This window comes from Tenrec ecaudatus, chromosome 5 (genome assembly GCF_050624435.1).
Source record: "Tenrec ecaudatus isolate mTenEca1 chromosome 5, mTenEca1.hap1, whole genome shotgun sequence".
NCBI classification, from domain to species: domain Eukaryota; kingdom Metazoa; phylum Chordata; class Mammalia; order Afrosoricida; family Tenrecidae; genus Tenrec; species Tenrec ecaudatus.
In genome coordinates this window covers 88,303,407-88,331,247 of record NC_134534.1, presented here as the reverse complement: position 1 = coordinate 88,331,247, position 27,841 = coordinate 88,303,407, and the positions used below count along the sequence as shown (strand labels likewise).

General features: G+C 38.2%; 1 protein-coding gene across 1 annotated transcript in view; it reads right to left on the bottom strand.

The window, feature by feature from the left end:
- RAB2A (RAB2A, member RAS oncogene family) overlaps positions 1-27,841 on the bottom strand; it is a 116,374-nt gene that overhangs the window by 74,522 nt on the left and 14,011 nt on the right. The window contains exon 2 of the mRNA XM_075549702.1: positions 2,025-2,096. Within this exon, the coding sequence (XP_075405817.1) occupies positions 2,025-2,096 (72 nt within the window). The remainder of the gene's footprint in view (positions 1-2,024; positions 2,097-27,841) is intronic.

Genomic DNA, 27,841 nt, shown 5'->3' with positions numbered 1-27,841 from the left:
TTCTTTGATGATTACCATGTGTGGGGAGGAAAAGCTAGGAGCCAACTAGAGGGTTTTAACTTGGGTAAAGAGGAAGGCAATATACAGTAAGAAGGAGGTTGGCCAAAAAAATGATGGGGAGGTCTGTGAAGACACTGGGAGGTGTTCAAGAATTAAAGATAACAGAGGCAATTATTGTTATATATGCAATCTACTAATAGTGGTGAACTACAGGTAGATGTTAGAAACACAAGTTAAAGAGATGTGGGAAGGAGAGGAGAGTTTCCCCACTGATACACAGTGATGTCTTGGTTATCAAAATCAATTCGTTCCATATTTGTGTTTGAACACCAAGAAGTTCGAGAACGGAACACATTTTTCCCATAAGAAATAATATAAAATGAAATAATTGGTTCTGAGGTCCCAAAATTACATTTATAAATTCATTTTTCCAGGACTTTAAATCACTACGGCTGCTTTTAGCTTTCTCATATATCACTGTCTAGGATATGCTGTCACCATCGTGTTGTTTCAGATTTATCCAAAAATCGTCACTTTTCAATCTCTTCGATGGTCTGGGTTCTTTGTTTTGTGGTTAATGATTTAACACCTTCCTATTATTGATCACTTTCCTGCCCCACAAAAAATGTTGATAATGTCGACTTAGTCATGTTGGATTCAGTTGCTCAATCAGACAAGTGGTGACCTGATTAAAATTTCCCAATGATTTCTCTCATTAACTCTATCATGATTCTAGCAGTTGTCTTCTTTGCTGCTGTTATTGTGACCTTTCTTTGGAGTCATGGTTACAATAGTTTATGCAAATAAAGTGCAAAAAAAGCAGTGACGAATGTTTTAATGCGCTAACATAAGCACTGTATGTGGCCTAAGCCAGAGCAGTGCTTAGACTAGGGTCATTCCTCTGTGTCCAAGGCAAGACTAAGTGTGACTCACTCTGGGCCTGTACAGGTTTTTTCAAGTTGAATTTTCAGAGAGATTATTGATCAAAGTTATGAACAGCAAGCAGATTTTTTTTCTAATTTTGCTGTTCCAGTAGTGAGCGGAAAGGTTCAAGCTTGGAACTGTTTGACTGCTAACTGATCTAATAATTTGATATATATACTCAAGTCCTTTTTATATATTTTTAAAATAACAAGGATATAAGAACCAACATGCTATACAATGCTAAGTTTATAATACTTAAAATAAGTTATGCCAAAAGATTTGTCAAGCTATCGATTATAAATTATAATTAGATTTCTAATTATCTTATGTCTCCATATGCAATTAATTTTAATTTTTAATTGCTGGTTATAGTAATAAAATAACATTCTATCTAGATTCTTTAGTTTTCCAGGTAGAAATAGAATAGTTTTTAAAAAACATATCGGAAACCCCCAAATTGTATTTTTATCTAAGGTGTTTTCAGTTTTTCATGCAATTTAATTTTGCATTTTTATGTACAGTAAGAATGAGTAAAACCACTATTTAAAATAATATGTGAAAAATCAAACTCACTGTCATCAAGTTAATGCTGACTCTTCGAGGCCCCATGTGGGTTTCCAAGACTGAAAACCTTTATGAAAGCAGAAAAGCCAGTCTTCTTCCTAGGAGTTGCTGGTGGTTTCTAACTGCCATCTGTGGGGATGGCAGCCCAACTCAACCACTACACCACCACGGCTCCCATTTTAGATAGACCTAGTTCAAATTGTTTAAGTCTATTATCAGTTAATGACTTCATTTGCTCTTTGTAGTAAAAGAAAATTTTAAAAGATTAAGTGTGAGTTTTTTCTTGAGTATTAGTAACAGGTAATCCTAGCACACATACCATGCTGCCAGGCACCATTCAAAGCTTTACATTTATTAAATCATAAAATGCTCATACTTTGTGAGATTGGATATTTTTTTCTTCTTCTGATGGAGATTAAATTCTGTACAGTAATAAAGTAATTTCTGGAATTGATACTATTAGAATAGATCTTCGAGTATCTTCTAGTCCCACTATCTGTACTTTTTTAATGCTTCTCGTCTCTTATAGAACTTACCAATAGTAAGGTCATGCACAGGCTGAAACCTCTTGTCTGTAAACTGTAGCAATAAGCACGATTTGCCAACACCTGAAAGTTAAAGGAAAACAACAATTAAGGGACAAAACTCACAGGAACTGAGAAATACTTTACACACAAAAAAAACATGGAAAGCGTATAACAAGGTCTTCTTTCCATTTGTAGTCCAAGGTTTCACTTTGGTGTTAGTGAACAGTTAATTGTGATATCACAGCAATTTAATTTCTTGGGAAATAAGACGGGGGCCAAAAAAAGGAGAGATGGGACAAAGAAGACTGGTGATTCCAATGGAAGGTGGGTGGAAGCCAAATCCAAACACCTTTTTCATATTCCTTCAATATTTTCTCATTCTCTCAATTTTATATTGGCATATATGCAGCAGCTAAACACCTAGAAGAAAATCCTGCAGATCCACCTGGTAGTTTCTACAATAGTTAAGTGTTAATGCATGTTTTGACTCTTGCAGTTGTTTGTGCCTGTAATAGTGAAAATATTTTAATGCACAGTACCATTCTTTATACTTTATCTTACCCCATACAAATAAGAAAAATAAACAAGTAAATAAACATTTGTTACTTGTTTTTCCATGGGTTACTTGCTCTATTTTTTACCTAATGTAACAATTAATGCTATTCTGAGTTTCATTATTCCCTAATTCTACCAAATTCACTGGAAGGTCCTAAATAAGTTTCTACCATCAACCTACTTACCTTTAATATCTAATGGAGCACTAGCTACTAAACAACACACTTTCGTCGTACTAATTTTCAAGGCCTTTAAGGAACATTCTCTCATGTTCATACTACATTACTTAGTCTGCCTAATTGTCAGTACACTGCACTTCTACATAAATCTCAATGCAGCCATTATTCACTCATTCACATATTCACTCAAAAAGCCTTTACTGAATGCTAGCAAGTGTTGAACTGTTACTCACCAGGTTAAAAATTCAAACTCACCAGTTGGTCTGAGAGAAAGATGAGGCTTTCTACTGCCTTAAAGATTTACAGCCTCAAAGATCCTTTTATATGGTCACTATGAATCAGAATCAACTTCATGCCTTGATAACAATACACTGCACTCAAACAAACTCACTACGATTGAGTCAATACCAACTCACCCAATAGGATAGGATAGATATAAGCACCTCTGTGAGTTTGAGACTGTAAACTGTTACCTGGCTAAGCGACAGAGGCAGGGAGCTGTCCCTCCCATGCCTGCACAGGCTCCCTATAGGAGGTTGGGAAAAGAAAATTAGGCCAACATTAACCACCCATAAAGAGTTTAACTGGGCATGTTCCAATTCAACCCCTTGCCCCTAGACCCAGCAAGGCCTGATTGGCGTTACACCTGGGCTGCCCAAGTAAGGCCCAGGTGGGCTTAAGTCAGCCAATGGGGTCAGCCAATATCATCAACCACGTCTCCCCAGCCAGAAGCTTTAAATATCCTGGCTGTGGTTAAGTCGTCCTCTTTTTACTCTGCTCCAGGTCACAGTTAGGTTGGAGGCCACAGGCGCCGCTTGAGTGGGACCCTCTTAGGGCCAGCTCTGGGCCTATTCTCAACCTACAACCTCTCTTCTCACGTACTTTCTTTGACCCCCCCCCCCCCCCCCCGCTCCGGTGAGTGACAGGTGGGAGAGGGTTCTCCTCTTTTACCCTGCTCCTGCGTCTGCTCAGCACAGGTCTCTCTGGCCTCAGGTCACCACGTGTGGGTGCACAGAGGTTGCCCACGTTCAGTTGTGAGCCCCAGTGCAGCTTGTGTGCAGGTAATTTCCACACTCTGCCTCCAGTGTTGTTCCTCAAAGCACTATGGGTCAGTAAGGGACGTCATGTCTCGTGGTGGGGCTGGCCCTATGGTCATCTCTGTGCATAGGCTGCTCTGAGCAGGAATATTATCCTCAGGGCTTGGTGGCCATGATGTGTTCCACTCTCTCTCCTTCCCTCTGTTTGCTCCTGTGTGACGAGTAAGTGCTTTCAGTGCCTATCAGTCTAGTATTAGTCTGATACTAATTCTTATAAATGAAATTATTACCACAGTTGATGATTAGTTTTTCATCTACTGAAAGAATGATGCTGGGATCTGAATTGCAATTACATATTTACAGATTGCATTGCATAGTACTGACATCTTCATAAAGTTATGTCTCCTTTCTATGAAGATGCACCATATATACTTGAGTATTAGCTGACCCGAAATTAAGGACCTAAATAAATGAAATGGTATTCTGTGTCTATGGCATTAATCATGTCAAGTTCCATAAAATATCCAAAGTAATCTAAAGATTGAACACAATTTCAATTATATTCCAGACACTTTTTGTAGAAATAGAAATGTCAACCCTTAAGTGCATCCTTGGGTAAAGGAAACAATGTGAATAAAGCCAAAGAATATTACTGCTGGGCTTCCAATTTATACATGCATAGGTTTACTCCAAATAAAACAGGCTTTAAAAAGTTGCTGTGAACCCTCAGGCCCAGCAGTTGAGAGTGGTGATACTGGGAGGGAAAGGGGGGTAGAAAGGGGGAACTGATCACAAGGATCTACATATAACTTCCTCTCTGGGGGATGGGCAACAGAAAGGTAGGTGAAGGGAGACGCTGGGCAGTATAAGATAAAATAATAATTTATAAGTTATCAAGGGTTCATGAGGGAGGGAGGGAGGGAGGAGCGGGGAGGGCGGGGAGGGGAAAAGGAAAATGAGGAGCTGATTCCAGGTACCCAAGCAGAAAGCGAACTTTGAGAATGATGAGGGCAACGAATGTATAAGTGTGCTTTACATAATTGATGTATGTATGGTTGTGATAAGAGTTGTATGAGCCCCAATGAAATAATTTTTTAAAAGTTGCTGTTAATTATTTTAAATGACCCACAGTCCTCTATTTTGTTATGTATTACAAATCCTAGCTTCTACATTTATGATTATAATCCCATTTTGGAGTGAGTTATCTGTTATATGCTAATGAGGCAGGATCAAGGTAGGCTATATCTTGAGCCCCTGCCTTATGGGACAGTAAGGTTCAAATTATTACCTTTAGTTTCCTTAGGAATGTGGTCTGCAGACACTATCACCTGTGATATTTGAGTTTGAACAAGATCTAAACTCTCCCCTTAATAGGCAAACCACTAGCAGAATTCCAGCTTAATTGAAAAAGAAACCTGGGGTCACAGAACTGGCTGAAACCGGATCTGACCTTTTGAACATACACAGAAACGAACAGCGTATGCTCTTAGTGGCTCTCAACCTTCCAATGCCGCGACCCTTTAATACAGTTCATGTTGTGGTGACCCCCCCCAACCATAAAATTATTTTTGTTGCTACTTCATAACTGTAATTTTGCTACTGTTATGAATCGGGAGACCCTTGTGAAAGAGTCGTTTGAACCCCAAAGGGGTCACAACCCACAGGTTGAGAACTGTTGCTCTACTTAACTAACCTTTTGGTATAAGAAGGCAAAAGTTATACCTTTATCAAAGCCTCAAGTGTGAGTAAGGGATTGTCCCCAGGACTCACAGAGCCATCTTGGTGCAACCCTTTGGCTAAGCAAGCAAGAACCTCACTTTAGGAGGGTTTGCCTCTCTATAATTACACTGAGCATCTTTGGCAAAGCTCACTTTTTTGCTCTGGATAGTGAATCTGCCTTGCCTCCGTGTGACTTTGTTTCTTGGAATTTGACCCAGCACACTATTACTTGGGCTGATTCAACAGCTTCTATTACTTTATGAGTCAACAGTCTGATTTTGGTGTAAGGAGAATTGGACTTTCTAGAATCTACAAAACTCAAGTGCCATTCCCTTGACAGGAAAATACCAAAATTTTAACAAAACTCAAATGAGAATTGTTTCCACATCACTGAAGCTTTGTAGCAACTTGATAGGACTGCTGCCTTACATAAAATTAGGTTATAAATGAATCTAGCATTCTAAGAAAAGTCAGAAAGACCTCAAAGGTAAGGCAAGAGATGGAGGGGAAGACCATCAATATCAAATGAAAAAACCGTGGCTAAAGTGCAGAAACAGAAGGGGAAAAGGTAAGTAAAATGATTGCGGCTGCAACAGCTACTAAAGTTGGGATCTCATCCAGTTGGAATTTCCCCCCCCCTTTTTTTAAAGATCATTTTATTGGGGGCTCTTACAGCTCTTATAAGCATATTTGTACATATGTTGCAATCATTATTTTCTAAATATTTACTTTCTATTTCAGCCCTTGGTATCAACTCCTCTTTTTTCCCTCCCTCCCCCTTCATGTAAATTTTCCATTTTAAGTGAACATGTTGATCTCAGCAAGTTATTTGTTCAATGGTGTAAAAGCAGAGTGTGTAGACCAGCTAACTCAGAAAAATGATCATTATCTCTTTTAAAAACAAGATCAAAATTAAATATATTATGAAGTAAATCAAGTTGTGGATGACTCTTAGATATACCAATTATGTTCCAGCAAGGTAAGTTCCAATCAATACAGTCAACTTCCAAGAGATCTGCTGCTGCTGCTGCTGTTAGGTGTAGCTGAGTTGGTTCCAACTCATAGCAACTATGTACAACTGAACAAAACACTGCCCATTATTCAGCCATAATTTGTATGTTCTCACTCATCATTGCAGCCACTATGTCAATCCATTCTTTGAGGGTCTTCCTATCTTGCACTGACCTTCAACTTGACCAAGCTTGATATCTTTCTCCAGGAACTGGTTTCTCATGAGACATACAAAATACAAAAGTACATGAGACAAAACCTGTATTTTTTCCAAAACAGATTTGTTTGTTCTTTTAGCAGTCCATGGTATTTTCAATATTCTTTACCAGCACCATAATTCACATGCATTAATTCTTGTCTTCCTTATTTAAATCGTGAGCATTCACATGCATATGAAACAACATGGTTCAGATACAACTTACCATAGTCCTCAAGGTGACATTTAAAGACTTACAGAATGCAATGCAATGTGTCATTTCATCTCATGACTAAGTATTGATTGTGGATTCAAGCAAGTGAAAATTTCACATCTTCGATCTCTTTCTCTGTTTATCATATAACCTATTGCTTCAGTTGTAAGGACTACACTAAGCTATAATCCATAAGAAAGGCTATAATCAATATTGGAAGCTGCATATTGAAGGCATAAAATGGGTCCATTTTTGGCATAGAAATCACATATCATGAAATCCAATAGTTGCACAATCATCACCACAATCAATTTAGAATATATTCTTCATTCTTGTACTCATTGTTTTTATCTCCTTATTTCCCTCCAACCTGCCGTACACAACCCTGAAGGAACCATTAATCCCATTACTGTCTGTATATATTTACCTATCCTGGATTTCATATACAGGAAAACATTTCTAAAACAAACAAAAACAATATAAAAACTACCAACAAAATAAAACAGAGAAAGTAAAAAACCCATGAGACAAGAAAGCAGAAAATACTCAAAACTAGAACAAATTTAAAATGGGTGAAAAGGGAGATCAAATGATAAAGTGATACATTTTAAGCTGCATCATCAATGATTCACTTTCCAATGTATTCTGTGGCTACTGACATCGTTAACCTATGGTATGAGATCCACTCATAGTTTAATCCATGTGTATTTTCCCTTCACTTTCTGCCCCACCCCAACTTTAAAATGGGTCAAAAGGGAGATCACAAGATAAGACACTACATTTCAACCTAACTAAATCTGACATAACCAACTTTACAGTGCTCTCTATCTGATAACATGGTTATTCACATCCCTCAACTATGGTCAGACAGGACTCACTAGAGGTTTAATCTAGTGTGAACCCTGCAACTGGACTTTGGCCTTCCACTGTCATCGTCTTCTGCACACCAGGTGGTCACAATTTAAGCTCTGATACTGATCTCTCCTTTGGATTTTGATTTTATTATTTACAATCCTTGGATCACACAAGTTGGTGTGCTTCTTCCATGCATGTTGCTGCCTCACCTAGATGGCTGCTTTTTTGAAGACCCTAGACAATATTCTTTCAGATTGTTGGCACCCATTTAGTTTCTTCACCACATCTTGCTATAGTACCCATATTCAATGATCTCAGGAGGGCAAGCATCAAGCAAGAATTACTTGTTTTAGATGGGGGCTGAAATTAAGTGCAAGCCAAAAATAAATTCATATCTATGGTTTATATATGTCTCTGGTTCACTTTAGAGACACTACTATCATTTTATGTTAGAGAACATTGTCAGTCTTCCCCCTGGAGCATAAAATAATTCTGGTAGTGTGGAAGAGCCCTGGGGACGTAGTGGTTACTCATTGGGTTCCAATCCGAAAAAAAACCCAAATTTGAAACCACCAGCAGCTCCGGAGAAGGGGAGAAAGCTAAAGGTTTCTACTTCTGTAAAGCGTTACAGCCTCATAACCCATAAGCAGTTCTACCCTGTCCTGAGGGTTGCTATGAGTTGGCATCGATTAGATAGCAGTGAGAGTCATTATTGATAGTATCATTAATTTAGGTAGGAAATAATACAAGTATAGGTGGGGTATGAACAGAAATACATGAATTGCTGGCATATTAAACTCTTAGGTCACTAGACACTATTTACACAAACAATGGTGGTTGGTGATAGGGTACAACTTTTAATAGCACTCATTCACAAAGGCAGAGAACTATGCCTACCATATTAGTACATTTCATAAGAAAGCAACGAGGGTTTTAAAACATGAAGTGTATGTTAGTCCTGGGACACAATTAATTCACTGAGCATCCTCAAGGCAGGCGATTCAATCTAAGGTCCAAGAGTCGTCAGTTTTATAACCTTGGAATAGCAGTCACTTGCTCTTCTCACACTACGGAGTTTCAGTGTTAAGTTCAAGGGCTATAGGTGAGTATGAGGTAAAGCCCAGTTCAGTTAGCTCAAGTCCTTCTGGTGTAGCCTAAGAAGGTTGTTGTACACCTAGAAAGAATCTAAAGTTCTCGTAGTCTATACCACACTGCCTGGGTCTGGATAGAAGGGCTGGATAGAAACTAGGTCAAAAGTTCAATTAGGAACATAATAGTAGATGTACTCTCCCAATGGGCTCTATGCAAGTATTGTTAACCATTTTTCAACAATGGGAGGTTGCTCCTTCTGGTTTACCCACCAACAAAAATGCAATCACCTTCTCTGAGATATGCATGCCACCCCTCTTCCATCTTGACTTGAATTTCCAGTAAGGTTCATTTATCACTCTGCTAAGAGTGTCTGTTGATTTGGTGACCCGGGGACAATATTATGAACCCTGGTGACATAGTGGTTACCCACTGGGCTGTGATCTAAATGGTCCACAATCTGAAACCATCAGCCTCTCCTTTGGAGAAAGATGAGGCTATTTTCATAAAAAGCTATAGTCTCAGAAACTCATAGGGGCTGTTCTACCCTGTCCTACAGTAGGGTTGCTATGAGTTGTCATCGAGTGAGTGGCAACGAAGGGTTTGTGGGTTTTTTAGCACAATGTTGTAAGGCAGCAACTGGTTTTCTCCTCCCTGAATTTTGAAAAACTGACCCCATCTGAGAGGTCTCCTTTCTTTAAGTGGTTTTAAAGATATACATATAGAGGAGGTGACATATGGTTCATGGGCACTAGGCAGGCTTTCTACCTCATTGGTTTGGAGATTAGATTACATAGCTTAGGAGCAGACATCTGCCTCCATCTTGCTGTTTATCCTTATACTAGTTAGTGGACTCACACAAAATTTGTCCTTTTGTGATTCACTAACGTCACTCACCATAATGATTTCCAGGTCTACTCATGTCATGAAATGTTTCATGGTTTCATTATGTTTTTCTTAGGTATGCATAGTATTCCATTGTGTGTGTACCAGTATCTTTATGCACTCCTCTAATGGTGAGTACTTGGGCTGTTTCCAGCTTACTGCTATTGTGAACTGTGCTGCAACGAACATGTGAGAGCATACGTCTGTTAGTCTCTTACTTCTTTGGGGTATATGCTCAGATAAAGTGTTTTATTTTCCCGAGTTGTTGGAAATAGAACTATCACTTTCTACAATGGTTGTACATAATTACAAGCCCATCAGCAGGATATAAGGGTTTCAATCTATCCAACCCCTCTTCAGCATTTGTTGCTCTGTTTTTTGAATTGGGCTATTGTGCTAGGTAAAAGATGCTATCACATGGTTGTTTTGATTTACTAGTGGTGGCTAGTGATCATGGACATTTCCTCCTATGTGTTAGTCATTGGAGTATTGTTCTTTGTGAATAATGTTCTATTCATATCCTCTGTCTACTTTTTAATTGGATTTTTTTCTTATTGAACTATGCAGAATTCTACAGATTTTAGTAATTAGTCCTTGGTCTATTACATCATTGCTAAAGATGTTTCCCAATCAATAGATTCTTGGTTTACTCTTTTGATGTACATAAGTGTTTTATTTTTAATAGATCCGTCATCTGTTTTGTATTCCATTGTGTGCTTCCTTTATTATATTTGGTAGTCTGTGTGTCCCCAGCAACAGGGGTCTTAAGTTTGTCCCAATTTTCTCATTGATGATCCTGATAGCTCTGGAGTTTACATTTAGGCCTTGACTTCTTCTTGCATTTGTTTCTGTGCATGGGGTGAAATATGTGTTGAGAAATAAAGTTTATGGTGTTTTTGTTTAAATCTTTTCATTCCATGTTTTCATAAGCTTTTTGAAAGACTTCTTTGTGGTACAATGATTTGCTTTATTTATTTCTCACCTATCTTTGTAACTTCCACCAAAGGACTGGGTGAGACCATGCAGATTTGATGTATGGAACTGAACTGTGGGAACCTGTCAATTTTGCTAACTTGCTGGTTTTAAAAGGAGCCAATGCTGATGCAAAGGGCTTAAGTGGAGAGCAAATGCTTTGAAAATGATTAGGGCAAAAAATGTACGGATGTGCTTTATACAATTGATGTATGTATATGTATGGATTGTGATAAGAGTTTTATGAGCCCCTAATACAGTGTAAAAAAAAAAGAAAGAGCTGAACCAAATGTCCCCCCCCCCCCAAAAAAGAGCAAAAAGGAGCCAATGCAGGAACTGAGGGTATCTCATGATCATCAAAAAAGGAACCAAAATTGGTACAGCTGTCTTCTGTTTCCTCAGACACCTTGTATTTTTTGGTTTAAATTTTAGGTGTGTCTGAGGCAGAGTCCAATTCACCAAGAAGAATTCCTGCAAGGGATCTCATTGATGCAGCCTCTGGAGCATGCTGTGCACTTTGAAGATCCAGGATTCAGTGTCCCAGTGCTCCACGAAATCCACAAATAAGGTCATGCCACATCAATGCCCTATTGTATTAAGATATGAATTATTCTGGCAAACATGTGACCATCATTCTAATATATTTGTTTGTTCATATCAGAAGTGCTATCAAGTGGGGGACTACCCTCTTGAATTTGTGAAATGTTTTTTCTGTTTTTTAGTAAATGAAACCTAGGACTGATGAACCTATAGGGATAGCAAGTAGAACAAGGGGGTCAGGGAAGGAGTGTGGGGGAGGAGAGACAATCAAAGGGAGATGGTATCAAGGTACCCAGAAAGAAATAGGATGTTTGGGGACTGATTACAGAAGTAGTGATATAATTCCGCTTGATAAATTTGAACGATGTGATGACATGGTATTTGAGTTAATTCCCAAGTAAAAACAAATTGAAAAAAAATGAACAAATGAATAAGCAAACCAAGATCCAGGAATGGTTTGGGGGCTCACACTAAATCCCAGTTCCAACTTATGAAACAATTAGTTCTTACATCATAGCCCAACTATCAGATAAAATAGCATATGGAGTCTTAAAGACTGGTCTTCAAACAAGCAGCCATCTAAATGAAATGTAAACTAAGTCCACATGGAAGAAGCATACCATCATCCATCATTATCAGTTTAGGAAACTGATAATTCTAAATTGAAGGGACGGATTAGTATGAGAAGCTAAAGTCTGATCATCTGGTTTGCAGAAGGCTATGGAGGACAGTAGTATCCCAAGACTCATTGGTGGAACTATACATGAAATAAACTTCCAGTGAACTCCCTCTATCCACAATTAAGGGATAGGAGAAAAGTAGTCACCAAATGGAGTGCATTGTTAGTGAGTATAGAAGGTCAAAGGCTTCACTTGAACAGTGACAACTTGTCAGCAGATTCCCCACAAGATACATGCTGGACCTGATCTGGCTTCCCAAATCTTGTATTTAGGGGGATATATTGTTTTGTTTGGTTTTTGACTGTATATATTAGGGGATATCTCAGGGGTGTGATGTCATTCAGTGTCACCCTTTTGAAGTTGTGGTACATGTTTTTTTAGTTTTGGAGGGTATGAAAACCAGAACTGGTAAACCTATAATCATCAAGTAGAATAAGGGTTTGGGCAGGAGGGGGACTTGTGGAGGTGGTGACAGGGTAAAGGGGTGATGATGTCAAGGGATCCATATAGAAAAAGATCGTTTGGAAACTGATAGTGGTAGCAAGTGTACAGTACTACTGGACGTAACTGAACTATAGAATGATTTGATATATGTATTAATCCCAATTAATAAAAAGAAAAGAAAAAGGAACCGGTAACAAAGTATGTTCTTTGGGCCCTGAGATATTTATGCACTGCACCCCCAGGAGACAGAATGCTGCGCTGAGGAATGGCAGAGGAGTGGCAGCAGAATTAATAGCCAGCACATGACATAAGAGTGTGAGTTCTCCACCAACAGAGAGAAAAACTGAGTGTCTTTGGGCAAGAGAGTCACTTGTAGAGTGCAGTGCCTCTAGACACTTAACCAGGGAGAACTAGGTTTGCTGGCTTACAGAGTTAGGGCTGAGTGCCTTTTTGGCATTTATCAGCAACACTGCAAAAGCTTCTGTAATACTGCTCAAGCACAGCAGAGTACAAGGACCAGAGAGGCCTGCCTGTGGGCATGATTGAGAAGTGCTCCAGCCCAAAAGCTTACATCCTGGGAATTTCTTATCCTAAAATGTAACCTGTTAACTTCTTTAATAAAGTCCATAACTATTAGCATGATCTGTGAGTTCTATGTGTCCACTGCAATGGCTTTTTCAACTGTAGCAGAGAAGTAGATAGTACCTTGGGAGTGATGGTTGCTGTCAGAATTGGTAATGAAGGTGACCTCCTATCAGAGGAATCAGTTTTAAACTGGTGTTAAGTTTGATTCTCCTATCCCCCTTGTGAAGGTAGAGAAGATGAGATGCAGCCCCCATGTCATTCTTATGGGGTGCTAAGTGCTATAGTAAAGAAAAAAGTGGAGCAGGGTGTTTTGGTCTGGGTACTTTGGAGAAACAAATCCACAGAAACTCATGTATAAGAGTTTTATATAAAGGTTAAGTGTGCATCAAGAAAACATCCCAACCCAGTGCTGCCCAAGCCCACAAGTCCAACATTAACCCATTAACCCATATGTCCAACACCAATCCACAAAGTCCTCCTCCATCTCACAAAACACACACTATGATGCCGACTGCAGGAGGAAAGCCGAGTCAGTGAATATGTAAGCATCTCAGCACTGGCAGGGGTCTCCACACAGCTGCTCCAGCACCCAGGGCTGCATGAGGGTAGGTCCATGTGGCTTCTCCTCAGGGATGTCTTGAAGGAAGTGAGCCTTGCCAGCTAAAGCAAGGAACTAGCTAAGGCAGCAGCACCCTGGTGCAACCATCACAAAGCAAGAGACCCGAGAACTAGAAAGGTTAGGTTCACTGAGCCATTTATCCCTCCGCCCTTCAATTAACCCCACGTGTGTTGGCCAGGTTGGCACAATAAACTAACTACCTCACAGGTAAAGTTAGGGTACTGGAATCAAGATGTCCTCTCACTGATAAGTAAATAAATGAGGATACCAGTCTGGGAAACTCTGGGGGCCAGCCTCCACAACCAACAGAGTTCTAAGGAGCCGTTGTATAATAATAAAGGACAATAGAAAGGCATGTAAGGGCTCACATCTTACATGGAGTATGAAACCAGAGAGAGAGCTAATGAATTCTCCAACAGGCTAATATAATCTTGGGGAATGCAAGCCACATCATACACATCCGTAACAGCATGGGCAGGTCCTGGAGTTAATATGGCAGTTTAACCTTGGTTATCCCTGAGCTCCTCCAGGTGAACACTCTATGATCAGTATCAGAAGGGAGTGGGCTGTACTTAGGGAGGGCTAGACAACAGCATTTGATTGCTCTAGAACACAATCTGCAAGCAGATAACCTTCAAGCTTACAGTAAGCAACTACGTAATTGCAAGAGGCAGCTTAACATTGGCATTACTACGGGGACATAGTGGAGAATAACTTTTACTTAGGAGAATATGACTGGGATTCATCTCCAACTCATACTCACAATCGTGAAGGCCTCCATCCACCAGAGTCTCGGCCTCCTAAATTCCTTAAATATGAGCGTAGACAAATTGTTGACATACACTATCTTCCTGGTTGTTTCCCACATTTCCCCTTTTGTTTTATATTTTAAATTCAAAAGGACCACAGAGGTGACATGGTCACTTTTTGTACATCAGAAGCCTTCTGACTGTCAAAACAAAAATAATGACAGTAAGTAATACAGCCAGACCAGAACTTAGGCTATGGGAAATACTTTTAATCCAGGCTCTTGGGGGGTTGTCTTAAGTTCGCACAGCCCATCCATCAATTGTTTCATCATGTCAGAGATAAGATATGCCTTCAAACCATCCCTATGTTTATTGAAAATCTGATTTTTTTAGCTGCTAGACATCTAATGACCTGACAATGGTTTCTAATTAAAGCCCACTCATGTAAGGTTACATTATATGGATAAGGGATTACACAAACGCTGCAACATTCTAATCCATTTTCACATCAAGTGATATTTAAATTCCATAATCTGGTCTTCTAGTGAATAGAACAGTCTGCTCTAGTAGTCCAATCATTTTTGCATAAAAAATGCACAGAAAAACAAACTTCTCCTTAGGGCTTCCAAGGCTGTAATCTTTATGGGAGCAGACAACCTCATCCTTCCCCTGTGTAGCGGCTGGCCTTGAGATTAGAATTCTGATGTTTAATTCACTAAGCCAGGGCTCCTTAATAGGAAATTGATACATTTAACATGGTACATTAGAAATAATACAAGTTTTACAGCTGTAACACCAGGAATCCAATCCATATGCATAATTTCATAAAGTAGCTGTGGGAAAATTAGTAGAAACTGAGCTCTGTTTCTGCATCTGTAAATGAGGAAAATAATACACAGCATACCTACTTCATAGGAATGACACATTAGGCTCAAATGAGAGAATGGGAAAGCTTGGTGGTGGTGGGGGCTCTAAAACTTAAAAGTAAATGTTACATTAAGGATTCTTCAAGATGAAGGTAGTGGAATGAGGAAAATCGCTCAACAAGTCCATGTGGCCTTAAATGTAAAAGCTTAACTACATATTTTAAAAAATTAACTGAAATATGTACTCTTTACAACTTCCTTTTTAAAAATTATCTAAGTTATTTTTAAGTTATTGGCTATTCACACATTATTCCCTTCAAGTCCAAGACAATACTCTCAATTACTTAAATATACCAATGCTCTTGTTTACTGTACTAAAGAAAATAAAAATAAAACAAAACCAACTATCATCAAGTCAACTGAGATTCATAGCGACCTTATGTAATCTTTATGAAATCAGACAGGTTCATCTTTCTTCCTTGAGAGGTGAACAGGTATCCTCCAAAATATATCTTACACCTAACCCCAGAAACTGGAAATTTGCAAAAAGAGTTTTAAATTAAGATTAGCCTAGACTTAGGGTGGACCTTAAATCCAATGACAAGTGTCCTTGTCAGAGAAAGGCAAAGAGAAATAGAGAGATACACACAAAAAGAAGGCCATATGAAGACAGAGACCAGCAACAGAAATTGAAGTTAGGCTAACTAACATTAGCCAAGGTTGCCTGGAACCCCTACAACAGCGGTTCTTAACCTGTGGGTTGAAAGATCCTTTTACAGGGTCACCTAGACCACCGGAAAGCACATATTTCTGACGATGGTCTTAGGAATTGAGGCACCACTCCTCTATCCATCTCCAGGCGGGTCCGCCCACATACAAATACCCGGTGTGAAGATTGCTACCAATGCTACACCATGCTTCAAGTCAAAATTTCATTTACCTGTAATTGGAAATAAATATTTCATGATATATAACAACATATTGGTTCTGTGATGAACCACTGTCCTTTAATTATGTTCAATTTGTAACAATGAAAATACATCCTGCATATTAGATATTTACATGACAATTCATAACAGTAGCAAAATTACAGTTATGAAGTAGCAACGAAAATAATTTTATGGTTGGGGTTACCACAACACGAGGAACTGTATGAAAGAGGCGTGGCATTAGGAAGGCTGAGAACCACTGCTCTAGAAGCTGAAACGGGCATGAAAGGATTTTCCCCTAGAGACTTCAGAAGGAGCTGAAGTCCTGCTGACATCGCATGTTGGACTTTTGACCCCCAGAACAGTAGAGAATAATTTCTCTTGTTTTCCGCCACCCAATTTGTAGTATTTTGTTACGGTAGCTCTAGGAATACTAATACTGTAATCAAGGTTATCTTTCATTGCTGCTTCTTATATTGGTTAATCTACCAATCTCCTTGAATCTATAAAAATTCCTACTATAATCAATGTGACAGGAACAAAAACACAAGTAAGCAAGAGTGCTGAGCGAAAAGAAAACACAGAATACTTATTCAAGATGGCAATGATAGAAGGAAAAAGTCATTTTACAAATATTTACTGAATAAGGCACTACTGAATTCCAGGAATGGTATTAGTATTAAAAACAAAGAATTTAAAAGAACATTCCCAAGAGGATATGGCTTTAAGAACATAAGATAACTTCTCCCTGACACTGCAAGGTATCAAAGCAAAGTATGCTGACATGGCTTAAAGCGTTATTAAAGAATCATTTAAAAGAAATAATATATAGGAAATTGGTCCTCTTTCTCTTGATGAAATCAATCTGCTATTATTTCTGTACTTTCATTTAAAAATAAACAATTTCCCAAATAGTAAAATGCTTCTGAGAAAAAAAACAAGGAAGCACCTGAGATATGGGTGAGATCAAATCTTTAAAATGAGAAATCCAACTCAATGTATTATAATTTCTTATAGACAGCATTTCTTTTTTTAAATCATTTTATTGGGGGCTCTTACAATTCTTATCACAATCCATACATATATCCATTGTGTCAAGCTCATTTGTATACTTGTTGCCACCATCATTCTCAAAACATTTGCTTTCTACTTGAGCCCTTAATATCAGCTCCTCATTTTCCCCCTCCCTTCCCATTCTTCCCTCCCTCATGAACCCTTCATAATTAATAATTATTTCATCATATCTTACACTTTCAGACATCTCCCTTCACCCACTTTTCTGTTGTTCATCCCCCAGGGAGGAGGCCATATGTAGATCCTTGTAATTGTTTCCCCTTTCTACCCCAGCTTCTCTCCACCCTCCCTCCAGTAATCACCACTCTCACCACTGGTCCTGAAGGGATCATCTGTCCTGGATACTCTGTGTTTCTGGTTCCTAACTGTACCAGTGTACATCCTCTGGTCTAGCCAGAGTTGTAAGGTAGAATTGGGATCATGATAGTGGGAGAGGAAGCATTTAAGAACTAGAGGAAAGTTATATGTTTCATCGTTGCTATCCTGCACCCTGACTGGCTCATCTCCTCCCCACAATCCTTCAGTAAGGCAGTGTCCAGTTGCCTACAGAAGGTCTTTGGGTCTCCACTCTGCACTCCCCCTCATTACAATGATATGATTTTTGTTCTTTGATGCCTGATACCTGATCCCTTAGACACCTCATGGTCACACAAGCTAGTGTGCTTCTTCCATGCGGGCTTTGTGCTGGTGTGCTTCTTCCATGTGTGCACACAGACTGGTGTGCTTCTTCCATGTGTGCTTCTTCCATGTGGTCCATCAGCTAGATGGCCACTTGTTTATCTTCAAGCCTTTAAGACCCTAGATGCTATATCTTTTGATAGCCGGGCACCATCAGCTTTCTTCACCACATTTGCTTATGCACCCATTTGTCTTCAGTGATCACATTAGACAGCATTTCTTATCTGCTAGGTCTTTATACATATTAAATATACTTACAGTGGTTTTTTCCTCCAATATACACTGATTTTTTTCCTCCATTTAGTAGATTACTACTTGTGTTTTAAGATTTGGCTCAAGTACCATATCGTCTAAGAAGCTTTTCATTAATAAATATTTGCAATATGATTTTTTTTACTTTGTAAAACCATAGAGGAAATTATTTTTTTAATTTAATAAATCATTTTATTGGGGCACATACAACTCTTATCACAATCCATACATGAATCAATTGAGTAAAGCACCCTTATACATTCGTTGCCCTCATTATTCTCAAAATTCACCTTCTACTTGGGTTCTTGGAGTCAGCTCATTTTCCTTTATTTCCCTCCCCCTCGCTCCCCACTCACACCACCCCTCCCTTAATGAACCCTTAATAGTTTATAAATTATTTTATCCTATCTTACACTGCCCAGCATCTCCCCTCGCCCACCTTCCCATTGCCCATCCCCCAGAGAGGAGGTTACACGTAGCTCCCCGAGATCGGTTCTCCCTTTCTACACCCCTTTCCCTCCTGGTGTCACCACTCTCACCGCTGGTCCTGAGGGGCTCATCTGTCCTAGATTCCCTGTGTTTCCAGATCCCTACTGCACCGCTGTGCATCCTCTGGTCTAACCAGGTCCGCAAGGCAGAATTGGGATCATGACAATTGGGGGGAAGGAAGCGTTCAAGAACTAGAGGAAGGTTTTGAGTTTCATTGTTGCTACACTAAACCCTGAGTGACTCATCTCCCCACTACCCCTCTGCAAGAGATGTCCAGCTGTCTACAGATGAGCATTGGGTCCCCATCACGCGCTCCCCTCACTCACGGTGATATGATTTTTCCCTCCCCCCCTTCCTTTGTTGTTTGAAACCTGGTCCCCTCGGCCCTTCATGGTCACACATGTTGGTGTGCTGCTTCCATGTGGGCTTTGTTGCTTCTGGGCTAGATGGTCGCTTGGTTACTTTCAAGCCTTTAAGTCCCCGGATACTATATCTCTCAATAGCTGGGCACCATCAGCCTTCTTCACCACACTTGCTTATGCACACATTCGTCTTCAGCGTTTATGTGAGGAAGGTGATCACACAATGATGGTTTTTGTTCCCTGGTGTCTGCTACCTGGTCTGCTTCAACACCTGTATTCACTTAGGCTGTGTGCTTCTTCTCTGTGGGATTTGTTGCTTTTGAGCTAGATAGTCATTTGTTTGCATTCAAGCCTTTAAGACCCCAGATGCTATATCTTTTTCATAGCTGGGCACCATCAGCTTTTTTCACTTTTGTTTATACACACGTCTGTCTTCAGTGATCATGTCGGGCAGGTGGGTATCATGGAATGACCGTTTAGCTGGGCAAGGTGCTATTGTATTGAGGAAATGTGCGTGAGGAGGCCCAATGTCCACCTGCTACCCTACTACTGAACCTATAAATATATGCACATAGGTCTATTTACCCATAATCATAAATATATTTACATATGTACATGTCTGTATTTAGGCTTCTATATATGCCCTTTGCCTCCTACTCCCTTCCTCTATTTCCTTTTGCTTTCCTCCTGTCCCACTACCATGTTCAGCCTTCATTCTGGTTTCAGTAATTCCTCTCAGTTACCTTGCCCTTGGTCACTCCCTACCAGTCCTCCCATCCCCTCCCTCCACTGGTTTTGAACCATTCGTTGTTCCCTTGTCCCTGTGTTGGCCAACACCTCCTCTCTTCCCCTACCTCCCACGCTCTCATGTCCCTCCAGGACCGTTGGTCCCTTTATTTTCTTCTCTCATTGTTTGTCCAGCCTATCTTATCTAGGTGGACCTGCTGACATAGTAATATGTGCATACAAATGCAGATGGCTTTGACAGCGCCCAAGTGGCACATAAGAACATGGCTTCGACAGCAGCAACATAGACACACTGATAGACAAAAAATCCACTGAAATACAAAATGTACAAGATTAAAAAAAAGAAAAAACAAAACAAAAAGACAGCACAAAAAAAAAATTCTGTTAGTTCAAGGTCTGTTTGTTGGCCTTTAGGCGTGTTTTCCGGATGAGTTTAAAGGAAATTATTTAATTGTCTAGTTCTGCCCTCCAGGCTATGTATGTAAAAGAACAAAATACATCACATTTGAATCCATAGCATTATGTCACCCTTTACTAAATAAAGCATGTTAAAAAAAATAAAGCATATTAACTTTAACTCTCACCTGTAACTACCACTGCCTTTGGTAAGGCCCTTATATTCTTATACCACAGCAGCAGCCATCTAACTTGATCTCATTTTTCTAATCTCTCCTGCATGACTACCAAATTACTCTTCCTATAGCAGCTGGCATGGACTGAAAAAAAGGATGAAAGGGAAAATTACACTGAATAATTAGTAAGGTCTCTGCTGTTATATTAGAATATAAGTATAACATAGGGGCTTCAAAAACTTCATGGGAAAAAAGTCTATCATATTTTCAACAAATATAACACTCCCTTTCATATGTACATTAGATTATAATAAGTGATGGCAACTAACCACTCTACTTGCAACTAACATGTATACACTTAATTTCTAATCTAATAACTCTAATCCTACACTTTGTCTTTATAAATGTCAGTGTTTCTAATGACTACAGAGTAACGTTCAAACTCCACCTCAATCTGTCATACACTAGTACCTAACTAGGTCCAACATGCTTAATGGACTTACAAGGGGGCTTCAAAAAGTTTGTAGAAAATGGAATTAAAGATAACTGACTTTTCCCACAACTTTTCTGAAGACTCCCTCATATCTTTCCAACTGTGCTTCCCATACTGCTAGTCACAGCAGACACTGTATTCTTGTATTTCTTTAATACTATGTTATAGTTAACACTTGACTACGTACATTGAGGAACGTATAAGGCATATATATACACTTTGGTATATGTGCAATAGATAATTTTTTTTCCTATAGGAAGAAGGTACTTTTCCTCCTATCAAATTCCAAGATCTTCCTTATACCTCAATTAGAGACTTTGACCATATTTTACCAGCATTGCTAGATTGTAAACTTCATAAGGACAGAAAAACAAACGCACAAAAAAATAATCCTACTGTTACTGACCCAATTCTAACACATAGCAATTCTATATATGATCAATTTATTCCCTTTCTATGCCAGACAAATAATCTGAAAAGCTGGACTATATGAGAAGAATGCAGCATCAGGATTGGAGTACAGCTTATTAACAACTTGAGATACAGATAACACAACCTTGCCTGTAGAATGTAAGAAGGACTTGGAGCACTTGCTGATGAAGATCAAAGACTGTAGCCGACAGTATAGATTATTCTATATAAAGAAAACCAAAATTCCCACAAATAGAACAGTACACGTGCTAAATGGAGGAACACTTAAGTTTTTAAGTATTTCACTTTGCTTGGATTCAACACTCAGGAAGCAACAAGCAAGAAATCAAATGATGCATTTCCATTGGGTAAATCTAGTACACAAGGCCTCTTTAAAATATTGAAATACAAGAATGTCACTTTTAGATGTAAAGTGAACCTGACCCAAGAGATGGTGTTTTCAATCAGCTCATATGCATGTGAAAAATGAACAATCAGTAAAGACAACTGCATAGAAATTTATAATTTGAATTATGGTGGTGGTTAAAAAAACTGAAAGTACCACACAATACCAAAAGAACAAATAAATCTCTCTTGAAAGAAATAAAAACATAATGTTCCTTAGAGGTGAGGATGGCAAGTTTTTAATCTCATATACTTGGTACATGTTAATCATTAGAGACTAGTTTCTAAAAAGGATATTGTTGAAGTGGAACATCAATGAAAATGAGGAAGATGTACTAACACAGCAGCTTTGACAAGAGGCTCCAACATAACAATAGTTATAATACAGGACTGGATAGTTTTTCCTTATCTTGTGCCTGGGATAGCTGTGAGAGAGTACCAACTAGAACAGTGGTTCTCAGCCTTCCTAATGCCACACCCCTTTAATACAGTTCCTCATGTTGTGGTGACCCCCCAAACATATAATAATTCTTATTGCCACTTCATAACTGTAATTTTGCTACTGTTATGAATTGGGCAACCCCTGTGAAAGGGTCCTTCGACCCTCAAAGGGGTCACGACCCACAGGTTGAGAACCGCGGTACTAAAAGGTACCTAACACCCACCAACATGATTAAACAAATTCAGTGTGAAAAAAATGACAAAAATCCCTTCTCGTTTCTTTTACAATGAACACAAAGATAAAGAACAAGGGGAAAATCTGATTAAATTATTGTTAAATATTTTACTAAAATAAATATACGAGGGTGTACTCAAAAAAAAAAAAAGAAAGAAACAATATCAGAAAAAAACTCAACTGGGTGAAGCTTTCACAATATGCATTTTTCCTACTAGGCGAGCCATGAGCAACTCACTCTGAGTTAGTGCACCCAGTGGCGTTGCCTGGGAAGGTTCTGTCTGGTCACAGTGAATTTTTTTTATAAAAGCAGTTAAGTTCAGACCTCGTTTTTGTGATGGCCGGTTTAATAGAACAGCGTGCGACTGTGAAATTTTATTTCCTACTCAGGAAAAATGCCACAGAAACTGTTGTGATGTTGAATACAGCTTACAAGAACAGCACTATAGGAAAAACTCAAGTGTATGCATGGTTTTGTCATTTCAAAAAAGGTGACAAACCTTATTCTAGATGTCTGTCATCTTCCTGAAGTGGACAAAAAAAGAAGATTCATAGTGCATATGGAGTTCATTCCACCAGGTCAGACTGTTAATCAAGCTTTCTATTTAAAGGTTCTGAAAAGATAGCTTAACAGTGTGCAACAAAAAAGGCCTGATATGTGGCAGACGGAAATGGTTTTGCCACCATGACAATGTACCTGCTCACACAGCCATCTCATTTTGCCAGATTTTGGAGAAATCTGCCCCAGGCACCTTACTCACTGGACCTCACTCCATGAGACTTCTTTTTGTTTCCTTGAAAGAAGAGGGACATGAAAGGACAACAATTTGATGACATAGAAGAGGTAAGGGGGAAAAAATGAGGGAAGTGCTGTCAGCCATTGAAACAGATGAGTTTGAAAAATGTTTCCAAGAACGTATCCGCAGATTTGACACATGTATTAAGAGTAATGGGCTCTAAAGTACTTTGAAGGTGAGAGGTTGTTTTGTAAAAATATTTAAATACATAGTTTGGGGGGAAAAAACGTGGGTTTTTTTGGGGGGGGGTATTCATATGCAGCTTGAGTACCATAAGCTGCCCACCAGAAGACAATTACTATGTAAACCTTTTTGTAAAAAGACTTCCACGTAAAAAAATTAGGATGATTCTAAATCCTGGGTTGTCAAAGGTAACAAGTTCAGTTACTCCTATTCTAATAATTTATTAATGGCCCAGTTTAGATAATAAATTACCTGGTTTCGTTAAAACAATCACTCTAAAATATGTTTGATCCCTAGACCAGCAGCAACAGCATTGCCTGGGAACTTGTTAAAATGCAAATTATCAGATATAAAATCACTTTCAGATAAAGAAACAAATTTACAAAAGAATCCTTAAAGGAGTTCTTTGGATAAAGAATCAATAACAACAGAGAGAAACCAGAAAACACATTATTATGGAGAAAACCTTAACATACAAAGTGAAACAGAACTATACAAATCAAAATAAGGAATCACAGATAAAATTCCATAACAAAGACAAAAAAGGATGGAAAGGAATAAAATAGATAGGTAAGTCTAATGGTGAAGCTATCAAACAATTCACAAAAGACAACAAACTGCTTTGACTTTAAAAAGAAAACAAGACCCCCAAAGAAAAGATTCAGCCTAAGCAAAGCAAAACAAAAATTCAATCAGTATGCTACGCAATGATAAACAACAAAAAAGCAAGGCCTATCTACAAGATGATCTATAAAAAAGAGTACAACACAAAAAATATAAAAATTAAAACTAGTATAAACTGCTAGATGACAGATTAGATTGATGTCTTGCTGTAGAGGGAAGAGAACTTAGTTGAGATTGCTGTTCAGTGCTAATAGGGGGAAGATTCATTATTTCTTCAAACTGACAGAAATGTACAGCTTGTACATGCTTTCCTTTGCAATAAGGTTGGTTATAAACCTTAATAAAAAATAAAGCAGCAAAATACCAATTAAAAACATACTTATCAATAACAATATTAAATGTAAATGGATTGAATTCACCAGTTAAGAGACATAATTAACCGAATTTAACCGAATGGATAAGAAAACATGAACTTTTAATATTCAGCTTACAAGAAATGCACCTTAGATATAAACACAAAGATGGTAAAGCAAAGAATAGAAAAAATATATCAAGCTGACAGCAGTCAAAAGAAAGTAGTATCAGTATTAATCTGACAAAATAGACCTCAAAATAAAGACATAATAAACAAAGGTCACTATATAATTGTGAAAGCTTTAATTGAACAAGAAACCATAACCATAATTAATATATGTACACCACAATATAAGACCTTCAAATTACATAAATCAGATTTTACAAAAATGAAGAGATAAATAGACCATAATATGATTATATTAAGAAACTTCACTACAACACTTTCTAACAAAGGTTGATCAACCAGAAAAAAATTTTTTAAAGATACAGAAGAGCTAAACACAACCAAATTGGTCTCTCAGACACATACAAAACGTTTCACTCAACAAAAAACACATTATATATTCTTTGCTAGTGCTCATGTATCTGTTCCAGAACAGACCACATTTTAGGCAATAAAACAAGCATCAATAAACTCAAAACCATCAATATATTATAAACTATTTTTTAAAGAATACAATGCCAGAAAATTAGAAATCAATCATAAGACAATCAAACCCCAAAAGTGAAACACTTGGAAAATGAATGACACTTTATTTTAAAACCACTGGATAATTGAAAAAATAAAGAAATGTAATTTTTTTTTAATTTCCTTGAAACAAATAAACACAAAAATACAACATATCAAAATCTCTGGGAAGACAAAATCTCTGGGAAGACAAAAGTACTGGGAAGACAAAAGTTTGTAGCAATAACTGCACGCATCAAAAAGGCAAAAAAAGTTAAAATAATTCTTATTATATCAACTACAAAAACTGGAAAATGACCAGCAAAACAAACACTTTGACACTATAAGAAATAATACGGATCCAAACTCACTCACTGCCATCAAGTTGATTCCAACTAATGGGACCCTATATGGCAGGGTGGTTTTCCTAGACTGTAACTCTTTGTGGGAGTAGAAATAAAGGTTAGGGCAGATATAAACAGATCAGAAAAAAAATTTTAACTATAGAAAAAAATCAACAAGAAGTTGGTTCATCGAAAAGATTAACAAAGACCTGATGCAAAGGGCTTAAGTGGCAAATGCTTTGAGAATGATTGGGGCAGGGAATGTGCAGATGTGCTTTATACAATTGATGTATGTATATGCATGGATTGTGATAAGAGTTGTATGAGTCCCTAATAAAATGTAAAAAATGAAAAGAGGAGAAAATAAAGAAAATGATTAGGGCAAGGAATGTACAGATGTGCTTTATACAACTGATGTATGTATATGTGTGGACTGTGATAAGAGTTGTATGAGCCCCTAATAAATTGTTTAAAAAAGAAAAGATTAACAAAACTGAAAAAACACTGACAAACCCAACAAAGGAAAAGAATGAGGAAAAAGTAAATTTTACAAGTAAATAAAATGGATGACGTTACAAGAGACCCAAATGAGATTTTTGAAAAAGAAAAATATTCACACAGAATTATAAAGCTGATATTAAAAAAATTTTTAACCTAGAAGAAATGAATACAGTTTTAGAAACATACTATCTACCTTAATTAAAACAGTGATGTAGAAATTCTCAGCAAACCTATAAGAAATAGAACTGCTCATATGGTGAAGAGCAATAATACTCATCTTGCCAACTGTCAAAAGCATGCATATATTTATGCCAATTTGATTATATAACCAAACACCAGCAAGGTCACCCAAAATGAACAGGTTTCAGCAGAGCTTCCAGGCTAAGAACAAACTGTAAGGAAGCATTAGGCTGTCCATTTGGAGGTTTTGCCACTGAAAACTCTGTGGATAGCATTAGAATACTGTCAGTAACTATTCTAATAAGCAGAAGCAGGGAAAGCACCAAAAGGTAAGCCCTTCAAATCAGAAGGCACTCAGAATATCAGAGGAAGAGCTGTCTTCTCAAAGAAGAGTGGACCATAATGATGAGACTGGAGCAGAATCTACAGGACCATCACATGAGAAGAAAGAGTTGGAAAGGTCAACTAACAACTGGAACTTGGAAAAAATAGCCTATAACTTATCAAGGGTTTATGAGGGAGGGCAGTGGGGAAGAGAGGGGGAAGAAAAGCAGAGCTGGTATCAGGGGCTCAAGTGGGAAGAGGATGCTTTGAAAATGATAATGGCAGCATATGTGCAAATGTGCTTGACACACTGGAGGAAGGTATGGATTGTGGTAAGAGATGTAAAAGCACCCCAATAAAAGTATTAAAAAAGAACATAACACAATTGGAACTTGAAGTGAATCTAGGGAATTAAAATTAAATTTAAAAAAATTAAATAGAACACAAGAAGATTGATATTCTAAGCATTGGTGAGATGAAATGAGCTGGTATAGTATTAGCCATTTTGATTCAGAAAATCATATGGCTTATTATGCTGGGAATGAGTTAATCAAGAGGAATGACTACATTTGTTGTCAAAAAAGACATTTCAGAACTATACAGAAGTATAATGTTGTCTGTGATAGAATAATGCCTATATACAAAAAATCCAAGCAATACAATTACTATTCAAATTTATGTACCAATCACTAAAAGGAGTGATGCAGAAATTGAAGAATTCTACCCTAATAGGTTTTTTGTGCCAACAAGCCAATAGAAACATGTGGGCGGAGTTTATTCAAGTCAAAGCTTGATTGGGTGATAACCAAAATAAATAAAGACAGCTAGCATCCTATCTCTCTTGCTCCCTGGTGATCGGAATCAGTGTGCTGCTGCTTTAGCTAGTTCTCTGCCTTAACTTGTGTGCTACACTACCTGTGGGTCAAGTCAACCATGGATTGTGTGTCACTAGAGCTTAAGGCTCCTTCTAGACGTTTCACCGCGCTGTTGGTGCATAAATTGCTTAAGCTTGAGGCTGCTGAATCCTTTCGCTGTGCTTAAGTTTGAGATCCCAGGCAGGCCTGCTTCACCAAGCTCCTGAGCTACTGACTTTGGTTGACCTCTACCCTGCTATCTGTCTGTTGCCTGCAGGCAGACTCTGCCTGCCTTGCCTGAGAGAAGACTCTGCTGTCTGCTTCCTTTATCTTGGAGCTGGCAGCTGATGTGAGTTGAAGGACTTCTGGTAATATTAAATGTTCCAAGAAAGTGAGTTGAACTGAACTCCTGGTACTGCTATGTGGACCAATTAGCTGTTATTTTCCGTCTCACTGTGTAAATATACATGTATGTGTGTGTGTTCTGATTTTGTTTCTCTCGAGAAGCCTGCCTAAGACATTTACCAATGGCTTTAGTTGGAATTAAACAAATATGCAATAAAGATACATTGATAATTACTGGTGAATGAAATACAAAAGTTGGAAACAAAGATGGAGAAAAAGTAGTTGGAAAATCTGGTATTGGTGATACAAAGGAAGCTGGAGATCTCATGATAGAATTTTTGCAAGACCAACAATTTCTTCATCTCAA